Raw genomic sequence first — 15,464 nt, 5'->3', positions numbered from 1 at the left:
AGGAAAAAAAATACGTATGACAGTTTTAAAAAAATCGTATTTATTTATTTTTTTAATTAGTTTTTTTTTAATTTAAAGGGATAGGAAGGCAAAATTAAACTTGCAATAATTAGATAGAGCATGCCATTTTTTAGGCACTTTTAAAATCACCTACATTTTCATACGCTAGTGGGAGATAGCTGCTGATTGGTGCCTGCACAAATTTGTCTCTTGTGATTGGCTAACTAGATGTGTTCAGCTAGCTGCCAGTAGGGAAATTCTGTTCCTTCAGCAAAGGATAAGAAGAGAATGAAGCATATTCGATAATAAAAGTATAAGTAAAAGTTGTTGTAAAATTGTATGTTCTATCCGACTCATGAATTAAATTTTTGGGGTTTCCTATCCCTTTTGGGCATTTTTCTATCAAGAAGATATTATCACATATTTTTGGTTTTGTAGTTGACAAAACTGTGATTTTGAGTTTGGAGAAATAACGTGCCTCTTCTTCACAGCAAAATGTTATAAAATAAACATACAGAGTTGAAAAATAGACCATATAGGGACATAAACCCTTTTTTTCATGGCTCAGATAGAATATACAATTTTAAAGAACTTTCTGATTTACCTCTATTATCAATATTCTATTATCCTTTGTTGAAGAAGCAGAAATGCACTACTGGGAGTTAGCAGTACACATTAGGTAGGTCAATTCGAGGGATATACCTACATGACTCTTTCAAATATATTGGAATAAATCCAATATTGGGTTAAAGGGCCAGTAAAGTCAAAATTTAACTTTCCCAATTTAGGCAGGGGGAGCATGCAATTTTGAACAACTATCCAATTGATTTATGTTATCTAATGGGCTTCATGTTCTTAGTATTCTTTGTTGAAAAGCATACCTAGGTAGGTTAATGAGTAGCAATTCAGTACTGGAAGCTAGCTTCCGATTGATTGGTGAACATGTATGCCTCTAATAATTGTCTAACCTGATGTGTTCAGCTTCCTTACAAAGAAATCAAATTGTTCCAGCTGGTGCAAAAAATGACTTTTATTTGTGCAAAACAGGGATCAACAAGCAACGTTTCAGGCCCAAACTTGGCCCTTTCTCAAGCTTGACAATAGATTAGTGAACAAACATTTAAATAGCCATACTGGCGCCAAATATTGTGATTAAAAGTGATACAATGTTGCCCTCTAATGGCGAGCAATAATATAACATATAAAAAAGTGTTTTAAAGTGCATTTTGATGGCCTATAATACTGCCACCTAGTGAATCATCATGTTATCTAGCAAACATATAGATTTCATATCATAAGTGAAAATTCATATATCTAAGAATAATAAATGTTTTAACCATTTCATCAATATATAAATGAAATTTCTACATTAATAAAAGTTTAAAAATGCATCATAAATTTATCATAATTAAATTAATCATTGTTTCCAATAATCAAAATATTTTAAATTTAAAAACATATTTATGTGTCTGGTGCGTCTAGCTCTAGATGGATAAATTATTTTTATCAGTTAACTCAATTTTATAATATCTTAACTCACAATCCATCAAGAGACAGACACACCTACATATCTAGTCAATATTAGATATTCAACTGGGACATTCATTTGCAGATTTCCAGAGACATCAAATCTCATATTAATATCTACATATATTTGCACATTCATCAATACATAATTTTAACAGTACAATACTATAAAGAAATTTTACATTCTATTTCATTAAGTTACCAAAAGGCAGTCCAATTGCATTCCCTATTTAGGCCTTTCGGCCACAGAGTACATAATTCATTAATCCAGTATGTTTCCCTCCTGGTTAGAATATTTTCTTTATCACCCCCTCTCCTAGGTGTATAGACCCTTTCAATAATTTGAAAGCGCAATTGACTCATTCTGTGGCCTGCCTCTAAAAAGTGTCCTGCCACTAGAGTATACTTTTTTCCACAACGAATATTCGACTTGTGCTCAGAGATTCTCTCTCGTGCCTCCCTGGTCGATTGACCAATGTACATCAAGGAGCACGGACATTTAATTGCATAAATAATATACTCTGACTACAAGTCAAATATTCATTTATGGAATATTTCTTACCCGTATAGGGGTGACAAAAAGTGTCCCCTTTAATCATAGAATTGCAATTAATGCAAGATAGACATGGGTAACATCCCTTTCGTTTTTGACCAGTTATTGTACTTTGTATTTGTTTCTTCTCAGCCCCCATATCGGCTCTCACCAGTTTATCTTTAATATTAGGGCCACGTTTATAGGCTAACATAGGTGGTCTTGAGAATGCCCCTATATCTGGGTGACACTTGGACAAAATATGCCAATACTGTATTTTCGAATGATTTTCTTAATTTGATTGCTTCTTGTATTGTACTGTGATATAAACTTAATCCTTTCCGAATTTTTAGAATTTTTAGAATTATTTCTATTCTCATCTCTCCTTACTATTTCAGATCTACTCTCATTTTTACTCACATCTTGTTTTATATCTTCAATCAATGATTCGGGATAACCCCTTGAGACAAATTTCTCTGACATTTCCTCTAGGCGAAACTTCTTAATCACAGGATCTGACACGATCCTATTAACCCTGAGAACTTGGCTCTTTGGAACATCCTTAAAGGTGGTGGGTGGATGGAAACTCTCAAACCACAAAGTGTTATTTTTATCTGTAGGCTTGTTATCTGTAGGCTTGGAATAAATATCAATTTTCAATGCATCCACCTCCTTATAGACTCTAGTATCCAAAAACTGGATTGAGCATTCATCATGTGTTAAAGTGAATTTAATGCCATTAACTGAACAATTAAGGTCACCCACAAATGCCATTAGGGACCCAATGTCGCCATACCAAATGCCAAACACATCATCGATGAAACGCCACCAAGTGGCTCCATATTGTTTAAATAAATGATGTTCATAAACAAATAACTCTTCAAAATGAATCATAAATATGTTGGCATATGTAGGGGCGACATTGGATCCCATGGCTGTTCCCTTTCTTTGAAAATAAAAAGTGTCCTTAAATAGAAAGTAATTGTCATACAAGATAACCTCCAATAAATCAACAAAAAAATTGTATCTGGGCTAAACTGTACTTTTTATCAGTAGATAACATTTTCATTACAGCAGTTATTCCACTTGTATGTTTAATTGATGTGTACAAGCTGGATACATTTAGGGTAAATAAGATAACTTTTTGATGTGGTAAATCAAGATTTTCTAATTTCCTCAGAAAATCATAAGTATCCTTAATATATGAAGATGACTTAACAACATAAGACTGAAGGATCTTATCTAAAAAGATAGCAATATTAGAAAATATGGATCCTGTACCAGCCACAATGGGTCTGCCTGGTGGTAATTTTTTATCTTTATGGATCTTGGGGAAGCAATATATTACAGGTCTTATTGGATGTTTAATTTTTAGATATTAACTCAAATGCTTAGAAATTAAACCACTTCTTACCGCTTTAGATAGAATATTAAGAATTTCACCTTGTATCTTGTATGTCGGATCAAAACCAACTTCAACATATACTGAACCATCATTCAACTGTTGCATAATCTCATCTACATAATTCTCCTGTTTCATCAAAACTAGGGCACCACCCTTATCTGCACCCTTGATTGTTAAACCTTTCCTTTCACAAATTGCTTTTAGTGAAGCAGAATCAGCATCAAATTTTGCTTTATTTTTATTAAAGATGTAATCTGGTTTCAAAAATAATTTTTCCACTTCACCAAGAAACAACTCAAAAAAGGTGTTGGCACTGTTGTCTGTAACACTGGGGTTAAAACTGCTGGTCTTTTTCAAACCAACCGACTTACAGGTTAATATGCCTTTATCTTCAGTGTGAACAACAGTGTCACCAATATCAGCATTTTTATCAAAGAAAACTTTTAGTTTGATAGCTCTAAAAAATCTATGTAACTCCTGTTTAATTTGAAACAAATTGCCTTTATTTACTGGGCAGTATGATAAACCTTTATTCAAAAAAAGTAATTCCCTACTAGAGAAATCTATCCCTGAGATGTTATGTACAATACCATCATTTATAATAACACTTTCTTTAAGTGACACATCAGAGATTTTCTCAATTGATCGTCCATCATGAACATGCATGTCCATAATTTTCAATTTATCAACCATATCATAATGAGTGTTCATGTGTATTTCCTTAGTGTCTCCATTACAAATCATTTTTTTCGTTTTCATTTGCTGCATTCTGGAGTCATACGACTCACTCACCACAACTTGAGCAGATCTTATTGCCTCTGTCGACCTCTTCCACGGCTGTTCCAGCGAGTCTGTTTGGCCTATTTCACGCTCTGTATTGGGGGCAGATTGCTTCCGGTGCTTCCTACCGCCCCTCCGGCGTCACCATCTGACTCTTCCGTTAAAAAACATGCCAATGTTTCTGACTCACTCTGGGTGTCATCCGGTGTGCGCCGCTTGTCGCGCCTTTGTCGTGGGAATCGGATCCTTGGGACTCCACCCATTTCCATCCATTGTGCCCACCTGTAGACATTGCCTTGTAAGTAATCCTGCTCATCGCACAAGAATTTTGTGCGTTTCTTCTCCTCTAATAATCTTTTATAATCACTCACAGACTTAGAAATTTTCTCCACCAGGGTTTTATATTCCTCCAGTGGTAAACTCTGTTGAAGTGCCACTTTCGATTTCTCCACTTCATCTTTAAAGGCAGCAATTTCCCTTTGAGCAAATTCCACCGTCCAGGTGATTAAATCAAAGGAACATTTATTTAAAATGCTTTCAAAGCGAGCACAATATTCCGGTTTATCCGAAAACAGTAGACATCCGTAGGCCCCTTGGGATGCGTTGCAGCTTGAAATATTCTGTCAGAGTTACAGCGTGTAGCTGCAATACCATCTGTTTAACGCTATCTTTTTCCAGCTTTTTACTTGATCTCTCTTTAGGGGGTACATTTAGGAAATCACTTGATCCAAATACTGAGGAGAATATCATTTGTGCATCCTCTGTTGAATACCCAAAGGTATTAGATCCCATCATAGTATTTGCCATCTCAGTAGTCATAGCGGTACAAGTGTTACAAAGTGGTTAAAGTTAATACTGCAACAATGTAGCGTGAAGCACAGCACTCACTGCTCAGCCAGGAACAGGCTCACCAGACCCAGCATCGATACAAAGAAATCAAATTGTTCCAGCTGATGCAAAAAATGACTTTTATTTGTGCAAAACCGGGATTCAACAAGCAACGTTTCAGGCCCAAACTTGGCCCTTTCTCAAGCTTGACAATAGATTAGTGAACAAACATTTAAATAGCCATACTGGCGCCAAATATTGTTCAGTATATGTTGGAGTTGGTTTTGATCCGACATACAAGATACAAGGTGAAATTCTTAATATTCTATCTAAAGCGGTAAGAAGTGGTTTAATTTCTAAGGATTTGAGTGAATATCTAAAAATTAAACATCCAATAAGACCTGCAATATATTGCTTACCCAAGATCCATAAAGATAAAAATTTACCACCAGGCAGACCAATTGTGGCTGGTACAGGATCCATATTTTCTAATATTGCTATCTTTTTAGATAAGATCCTTCAGTCTTATGTTGTTAAGTCATCTTCATATATTAAGGATACTTATGATTTTCTGAGGAAATTAGAAAATCTTGATTTACCACATCAAAAATGTATCTTATTTACCCTAGATGTATCCAGCTTCTACACATCAATTACACATACAAGTGGAATAGCTGCTGTAATGAAAATGTTATCTACTGATAAAAAGTACAGTTTAGCCCAGATACAATTTTTTGTTGATTTATTGGAGGTTTTCTTGTATGACAATTACTTTCTATTTAAGGACACTTTTTATTTTCAAAGAAAGGGAACAGCCATGGGATCCAATGTCGCCCCTACATATTCCAACATATTTATGATTAATTTTGAAGAGTTATTTGTTTATGAACATCATTTATTTAAACAATATGGAGCCACTTGGTGGCGTTTCATCGATGATGTGTTTGGCATTTGGTATGGCGACATTGGGTCCTTGTGGGTGACCTTAATTGTTCAGTTAATGGCATTAAATTCAATTTAACACATGATGAATGCTCAATCCAGTTTTTGGATACTAGAGTCTATAAGGAGGTGGATGCATTGAAAATTGATATTTATTCCAAGCCTACAGATATAAATAACACTTTGTGGTTTGAGAGTTTCCATCCACCCACCACCTTTAAGGCTGTTCCAAAGAGCCAACTTCTCAGGGTTAATAGGATCATGTCAGATCCTGTGATTAAGAAGTTTCGCCTAGAGGAAATGTCAGAGAAATTTGTCTCAAGGGGTTATCCCGAATCATTGATTGAAGATATAAAACAAGATGTGAGTAAAAATGAGAGTAGATCTGAAATAGTAAGGAGAGATGAGAATAGAAATAATTCTAAAAATTCTAAAAATTTGCAAAGGATTAAGTTTATATCACAGTACAATACAAGAAGCAATCAAATTAACAAAATCATTCGAAAATATTGGCATATTTTGTCCAAGTGTCACCCAGATATAGGGGCATTCTCAAGACCACCTATGTTAGCCTATAAACGTGGCCCTAATATTAAAGATAAACTGGTGAGAGCCGATATGGGGGCTGAGAAGAAACAAATACAAAGTACAATAACTGGTCAAAAACGAAAGGGATGTTACCCATGTCTATCTTGCATTAATTGCAATTCTATGATTAAAGGGGACACTTTTTGTCACCCCTATACGGGTAAGAAATATTCCATAAATTAATATTTGACTTGTAGTCAGAGTATATTATTTATGCAATTAAATGTCCGTGCTCCTTGATGTACATTGGTCAATCGACCAGGGAGGCACGAGAGAGAATCTCTTAGCACAAGTCGAATATCCGTTGTGGAAAAAAGGATACTCTAGTGGCAGGACACTTTTTAGAGGCAGGTCACAGAATAAGTCAATTGCGCTTTCAAATTATTGAAAGGGTCCATACACCTAGGAGAGGGGGTGATAAAGAAAATATTCTAACCAGGAGGGAAACATACTGGATTAATGAATTATGTACTCTGTGGCCGAAAGGCCTAAATAGGGAATGCAATTGGACTGCCTTTTGGTAACTTAATAAAGTAGAATGTAAAATTTCTTTATAGTATTGTACTGTTAAAATTATGTATTGATGAATGTGCAAATATATGTAGATATTAATATGAGATTTGATGTCTCTGGAAATCTGCAAATGAATGTCCCAGTTAAATATCTAATATTGACTAGATATGTTGGTTTGTCTGTCTCTTGATGGATTGTGAGTTAAGATATTACAAAATTGAGTTAACTGATAAAAATAATTCATCCATCTAGAGCTAGACGCACCAGACACATATATATGTTTTTAAATTTAAAATATTTTGATTATTGGAAACAATGATTAATTCGATTATGATAAATTTATGATGCATTTTTAAACTTGTATTAATGTAGAAATTTATGTCATTTATATATTGATGAAATGGTTAAAACATTTATTATTCTTAGATATATGAATTTTCACTTATGATATGAAATCTATATGTTTGCTAGATAACATGATGATTCACTAGGTGGCAGTATTATAGGCCATCAAAATGCACTTTAAAACACTTTTTTATATGTTATATTATTGCTCACCATTAGAGGGCAACATTGTATCACTTTTAATCACAATATTTGGCGCCAGTATGGCTATTTAAATGTTTGTTCACTAATCTATTGTCAAGCTTGAGAAAGGGCCAAGTTTGGGCCTGAAACGTTGCTTGTTGATCCCTGTTTTGTACAAATAAAAGTCATTTTTTGCACCAGCTGGAACAATTTGATTTCTTTGTATCGATGCTGGGTCTGGTGAGCCTGTTCCTGGCTGTGCAGTGAGTGCTGTGCTTCACGCTACATTGTTGCAGTGTTCAGCTTCCTACCAGTAGTGCATTGCTACTCTTCAATAAAGGATACTACGAGGATGAAGCAAATTTGATAACAGAAGTAATTTGGAAAATTTGTTTAAAATTGTATGCTCTATGGGGATTGTGAATGGGAAAAAAAATGGGTTTCATGTACTTAACACTTCTATAGTTTAAGAACTTTGGCATATTTATGTTTTAAGTAAGAAATTGTGTCATTCTGATCCCTTTTGTACTAGCCAGAACTTGTTTGCTTTAATATAATAGTATAGTTAACAAAAATACCTTACCTCACTCATCTTAATGAGAAAACAGTCTATGTAATCTCTTGGGCAATTGACATCAAAGCTCTCTTCGTGGGCTTTTACCTTCTCCATCACAAACTCCCGTAACTTTTTAAAGTTTCTGAAAAGCTTATTGTGGGAACCTGGGAGGTGTTTGAACAAACTGGGGAACACTCCATAGGCCTGTAGATAAACAAATATATAGATAGAATATCTGTAGGTCATGGAACAAAATACAATTGTCTTGGGAAAATGAGGAATACCAGTGCATGGATAGAGAAGATGTGTAGGATATAAAAGACTCAATTTTAATAAAGTTGAACGTTACTTGAGTAATATGGAGATACCATAATACTTTACGGAGTAAAAGTACTGTATATATCATACCTGGTTATCTGAAAGATATTGAAGCTGGTGCTCCATGGGGGTTGGACAAACATAGGTAGCTAATATTTATGTCCTAAAAGCTAATGAGATTTTTTAAGGGTACCAAGGTCATATTTCTATTATAGAGACAATCAATGACAGTTATTGTTGGGTGTGCTGTGCTGAGTAGTAGGAGGATATTGTGGTGGTTTTGTTCTAACTGTCACAGAAGTGATCTGCTCCAGCTTCTTCATTAAGATATGAAGATTTGTGGTATTACCCATCACAATATTAATACCATAATCTCAGATATAGGTAAGGTGAGGTCTGGCATTGAGCAGAGGTTCATCTATAGTGAGGATCTGTGTGATACTTTATATAATTGGATAGGGGGTATGAGTTCTCTAAGTTACCTGACCCCATGGCGAGGTCAGAATCTGGAAGGACTCCCTTAATAAGGCCAACAAGGACAGGAAATTATCATCATCATAGTCAAAACGTTCCCCAAAGACAATAGAGCAGATGACATTGGAGACAGCTAGATTCAGGAGGTAAGCAGGGTCAAATGGCACATCTAGGAAAGACAAGAATCCTTGATTATCAGATTTATCCGTAATGTATTTATCTGTCTTAATGTACTGTACATGTGTATAAATAGAAATGTCAATCAAACCTTTGTTCTTTTGGAACTCCTCCCCAAGACATCGAGCCTCCTCCAGCACTTGTTCCTCCAGACTTCTCTTTCCCATTCCAAAGTTCCTAAGAGTGCTGAGAGAGAACCGCCGAATCTGCTTCCATCGTTCTCCATTACTAAAGAGCACACCTGTAGATGAGATCATCAGCATATAAAGGTATAATTTCATCCCTCACTAATCTCAGGAGTTTTAAAGAAAGAAGAAAAAAAATGAGCAGCACTACATGGTGCTGGTATTACTTGCTACTGCACAGTTTCATGCTTCCTAACAAAGATTTACTCAATGTGCAACGTAGAAATGCTGACCTTTTATGTTGCTACCATACTAATCGGTACACTTATGTTCATCACTCACCGTGCCCTTTAAAAATCTCTTCACCAAGTGCAAGTATCCCTCGATCACCAAAAACATCCCAATTCTCCACAAATGCCTCTCGCACAGCTTCATACCCATTCAAAATCACAACTGGCTTTGGTCCTAAATACACCATACTCACTGGACCATATCTTGAGCTGATCTGAGGCAAAAAAACAACAACAATAATAATTGCTTCCATATAAGAGAGAACAAAACAATGCAGAAACATTGTTTCTAGTTAAAAAGTTGATGTTTGCCTAATTGCTTTTTGAAGTCAAGACTAGTATCAAAGCTCTGAAAGAAATATAGCATTTGGTTAGAACAGCAAAAAAAAAACTGTATGGGTGAACTTAGAGTTGCTGACTTTTGAGATAAAAAATACCAACATAGGTATCATTTAGTTTTTTTTTTAATATAATTATAGAGCTTGCAGAACTTTACTTCTCTACGTGTGAAGAGATCTATGAGGTTGGGAAAAGCTCTGAACATGTGAAGAAGACACCTGTGAGGTTTAGGGGTCCGATTCTATAAAATTCACCAGTCTAGAAGTGGTTTTCCATGCCGACACTAGCGGGGGCACCCCTAATGGAATTCCATAAAAAATAGGGTCTGTCCCTGTGAGTGGTAATATCTCTGCTAGACATAATGAGAGCTCTTTGTCAACTAAAAGTTTGCAATAGAGGGCAAAGTACAGAGAGAGACCCCAACATATGCTAAAACTTTAATATTACCACTAATGCAAATCAAATTATGCTGTTTTCAGTGTACTGTAGCTTAAATTCCCTGTTATTTTCGTATGCATAGGTTTGTCCAGGGCCGCCACTAGAAATTTTGGGGCCCCTGACTTAACCATTGATCAGCCCCCCCACACACACTTTGACGTGCAATTTTTGACCAAGTAACTAAAACGTATATGCACTTTATTCTTAAGTGTCTATTTAAACTTGGAAATGTTGTAAAGGTAGTAACATACAAACACACAGACACACTCATACACTGAAACACACACACACACACACACACACACATTCACACATTAGGATTCACATATAGACATTCTAGCAGACATGCAAAGAAACACACTAAGACACCCAAACAGACACTCAGCACTTGTTTACATTGACCTGACAAGTAATGAGGTAGACTACAGTTTTGTAAAAAATAGAGATTTAGAAAGCAAAATATGGAGTTCTGATTATATTTTTGTAAAGGAAGATACCAACTAAATGATGACAACAGCATGCAGTGGCTGAATGGAAGGGCTCTGAACTGCCTAAACAATAATTTAAATGTTAAATGGTGGATTAGGTGACTTCCGGAAAGGTCTCATTAGTCTCAAAGTCTGTAGAAAGATGTGAATAATCAGTAGTAAGGTCAAAATGTCCTAAAAAGGAAAAGACAATGGACACACACACACAAACTCAAAGACAAACTTGCACATACACCCAAGGAAACACAGACAGAGAGAGCCTCAGAAAACACACAAAGACATACACACACACACACACACAGAGACACCCACAGAAAACACACAAAGACATACACACACAGAGAGACATCCACAGAAAACACACAAAGACATACACACACTCTCACAGAGACACCCACAGAAAACACACACCCTTAATGAGACATCCACAGAAAACACAGACATACATACATACACACACACACACACCCTCACAGAGACATCCACAGAAAACACAGACAAACACACCCAGCCTCACAGAGGCATCCAGAGAAAATACACAGACAAACATACACACACCCTCACAGAGACACCCATAGAAAAAGCTCAAAGACATATGCACACACCCTCACAGACATCCACAGAAAATGCACAGACATACACACACACCCACCCTCACAGAGAGACCCACAGAATAAAAATACATACAGGGAGTGCAGAATTATTAGGCAAATGAGTATTTTGACCACATCATCCTCTTTATGCATGTTGTCTTACTCCAAGCTGTATAGGCTCGAAAGCCTACTACCAATTAAGCATATTAGGTGATGTGCATCTCTGTAATGAGAAGGGGTGTGGTCAACGCCCTATATCAGGTGTGCATAATTATTAGGCAACTTCCTTTCCTTTGGCAAAATGGGTCAAAAGAAGGACTTGACAGGCTCAGAAAAGTCAAAAATAGTGAGATATCTTGCAGAGGGATGCAGCACTCTTAAAATTGCAAAGCTTCTGAAGCGTGATCATCGAACAATCAAGCGTTTCATTCAAAATAGTCAACAGGGTCGCAAGAAGCGTGTGGAAAAACCAAGGCGCAAAATAACTGCCCATGAACTGTGAAAAGTCAAGCGTGCAGCTGCCAAGATGCCACTTGCCACCAGTTTGGCCATATTTCAGAGCTGCAACATCACTGGAGTGCCCAAAAGCACAAGGTGTGCAATACTCAGAGACATGGCCAAGGTAAGAAAGGCTGAAAGACGACCACCACTGAACAAGACACACAAGCTGAAACGTCAAGACTGGGCCAAGAAATATCTCAAGACTGATTTTTCTAAGGTTTTATGGACTGATGAAATGAGAGTGAGTCTTGATGGGCCAGATGGATGGGCCCGTGGCTGGATTGGTAAAGGGCAGAGAGCTCCAGTCCGACTCAGACGCCAGCAAGGTGGAGGTGGAGTACTGGTTTGGGCTGGTATCATCAAAGATGAGCTTGTGGGGCCTTTTCGGGTTGAGGATGGAGTCAAGCTCAACTCCCAGTCCTACTGCCAGTTTCTGGAAGACACCTTCTTCAAGCAGTGGTACAGGAAGAAGTCTGCATCCTTCAAGAAAAACATGATTTTCATGCAGGACAATGCTCCATCACACGCGTCCAAGTACTCCACAGCGTGGCTGGCAAGAAAGGGTATAAAAGAAGTAAATCTAATGACATGGCCTCCTTGTTCACCTGATCTGAACCCCATTGAGAACCTGTGGTCCATCGTCAAATGTGAGATTTACAAGGAGGGAAAACAGTACACCTCTCTGAACAGTGTCTGGGAGGCTGTGGTTGCTGCTGCACGCAATGTTGATGGTGAACAGATCAAAACACTGACATAATCCATGGATGGCAGGCTTTTGAGTGTCCTTGCAAAGAAAGGTGGCTATATTGGTCACTGATTTGTTTTTGTTTTGTTTTTGAATGTCAGAAATGTATATTTGTGAATGTTGAGATGTTATATTGGTTTCACTGGTAAAAATAAATAATTGAAATGGGTATATATTTGTTTTTTGTTAAGTTGCCTAATAATTATGCACAGTAATAGTCACCTGCCCACACAGATATCCCCCTAAAATAGCTATAACTAAAAACAAACTAAAAACTACTTCCAAAAATATTCAGCTTTGATATTAATGAGTTTTTTGGGTTCATTGAGAACATGGTTGTTGTTCAATAATAAAATTAATCCTCAAAAATACAACTTGCCTAATAATTCTGCACTCCCTGTACACACTCATAGAGACACAAACCAAAGCTCAAAGACATAAACACAGACACCCACAGAAACACTCACAGGAGGAAACATTTATGCACCTTGCATCCCCTAAATCAACAGTGTGTGACTTGCATGATAAAAAAAATGCAGAAATAAAGAGATCACTTTTTAAAGAATCATATTTGTAAATGCGCAAACAAAAATAATTCTGTGAATTCAAAATAGTACATTAATGATCTGGGTAGATGGCTAGATGAAGAAAAGTACTTTTAAAAGGTTGACAGTTTGTTTTTTCCCCATTTTCCCCAACCAAGAGCACAACTTCAAATTTAGTGTACAAGTGTTCCCATCTGTCAGCTGTACTTATGGATTTTGAAAATGCTGTACTCTATATGGTCTTGATGGAACCATAAGCTGTGGTACTCATACCATTAGATCTGGTTAAATGCAGGATTTAGGCTTGTTGGTATGTATTTCAAAATTAAGTCAGCTGTAGTGTAAACTGAACAGTTTTAATTTAACCTGTCTCATTTCAAATTAAAAAAATACATATCTTCCAAAAGGGCACCTACCGTTTGTGTATTGAGGAGGAATGCATGGTTTTAAATATAGAATTTCTTCAGCATTATCAAATAATCATAAATACACTGCTGCTAAAAATGTGTTTTTATGGACCCCTGGCCCTACCATACAACTAGTACCACACTGAAGTTACAATCCGAAATTGCGCAAAGAAATAAAAAACATTTGCTAAGTAAGTCCTACCTCCTCTGCCAATGAAAATGATCTGCCGTCTGACTCAGGCACACACTGTACAAAGTTCCAAGTCTGTCCCAAACTGTGCATAGTGTTTTAGTGCACACTCAGAAATCCTCTCAAATGCTAACACTTTACTACTTGTAATAACATTTCCCATGCCTAATTAGCACTCTGCTGTAGTACCCACTGGTGACTGCCAAATTTAATTTTTTTTTTTTTAGTTCTTGCCTCATGGGGCCCCCCTGGCCCATTGGGCCCCTGAAAGGAGTCACCCCTGTCACCCCCTGATGGCGGCCCTGGGTTTGTCTTTCAGAGTAATTGTTTTTTTGTGTGTGAGTATTTTGATAAAAGCTCACCACCTTTTAATTTGTGAGAAAAAAACTGTGATTTCTGTAGGAAGGAAATGTTTTCAGAATTACACTGGGGTTTGAGAGAATATTTCATACACGCTCATGGAATGCCTATTTTAAGAAAAAACAACAATTACACTTTGTATTCTGTACTTTTTTTTTTTGCACATTCAGGGCACTTAAAGGGATGCAGCATAGCTGTAAAAAGCTGACTAGAAAATATCACCTGAACATCTCTATGTAAAAAAGAAAGATATTTTACCTCAAAAGTTCCTCAATAGCCACATCCCATTGTAAAGAATTTCTAAGCAGCATATCAGTATGTCTGTCCCGGGACAGCGGAAGGAGCGAGCTTTCATGCACACTCATCTTATTTCCCTATTCAGTGTAAGGAAGTTTACAATGAAATCTCATGAGAGTTAAGTCAAATCTCATGAGATCACAGAAAAAAATTCATGCCTTCAGCACTGTTGATGCTGATTGGCTGCTGTTCATTTCTTCATTTCTTATTTTTTTTTACCTACAGCTGGGCAGCAGCTAAGTATAACTTTTTACACAGAACTTACTCTGCTGAGCTGAGGAGATTGTGAGGTAAAATATCTTCCTTTTTTACATAGAGATGCTCAGGTGACATTTTCCTGTCAGCTTTTTACAGTTATACTGCATCAGTTTCAAGTGATTTAGCATATGAGTATTATGTCCCTTTAAATTACAATTTATACTGTACATATTTAATACAATTAATTTCTATCACCTAGATTACGAGTTTTGCGTTACTGTTTTAACGCTGAAAAAATGGCCATTTCAGCGTAAAAACAGTAATGCAGCCATTACGAGTCTTGTCTGTATAGCTATACCGCAAACATTTTAGCCTGTAATGCAACATCAATCCCGCACTCAAAAAAATGACTTTTTTTGCGTGGGATTTCCATAGCACCAGTATTATAAGTTGTGCGGTGAGGCTAAAAAGCTTGCGTTCCAGCCTATACGGACACGATCAATTCTGCTATCTGAGACCAGTAGTTATGAGTTTTGCGCAACAAAAATGTTTCAGAAAACTCATAGCTAAAATGTTACAAAGTACACTAACACCCATAGACTACCTATTAACCCCTAAACCACCACCCTCCCACATCGCAAATACTATTTAAAACTTATTAACCCCTAATCTGCCGCTCCCAACATCATTGCCACTAATAAGTTATTAACTCCTATTCTGCCGATCCCCGACATCGCCACCACTATAACAGTTATTAACCCCTATTCCCCCGCACCCCAA

The 15,464-nt window shown here is 36.7% G+C and overlaps 1 protein-coding gene across 2 annotated transcripts in view; it reads right to left on the bottom strand.

The window, feature by feature from the left end:
- The window catches only part of LOC128666866 (cytochrome P450 2C18), a 60,710-nt gene that overhangs the window by 18,996 nt on the left and 26,250 nt on the right, over positions 1-15,464 (bottom strand). Inside the window, exons 3-6 of one of the 2 annotated variants that reach the window (XM_053721668.1) lie at positions 9,636-9,798; positions 9,260-9,409; positions 9,000-9,160; positions 8,227-8,403 (exon numbers count right to left, since the gene is read on the bottom strand). In XM_053721668.1, coding sequence (XP_053577643.1) covers positions 8,227-8,403; positions 9,000-9,160; positions 9,260-9,409; positions 9,636-9,798 — 651 coding nt within the window. The remainder of the gene's footprint in view (positions 1-8,226; positions 8,404-8,999; positions 9,161-9,259; positions 9,410-9,635; positions 9,799-15,464) is intronic. The other variant, XM_053721669.1, reaches the window with a different exon arrangement.

This window comes from Bombina bombina, chromosome 7, assembly GCF_027579735.1.
Source record: "Bombina bombina isolate aBomBom1 chromosome 7, aBomBom1.pri, whole genome shotgun sequence".
Classification (NCBI taxonomy): domain Eukaryota; kingdom Metazoa; phylum Chordata; class Amphibia; order Anura; family Bombinatoridae; genus Bombina; species Bombina bombina.
This window is presented reverse-complemented; position numbering and strand designations above follow the sequence as displayed.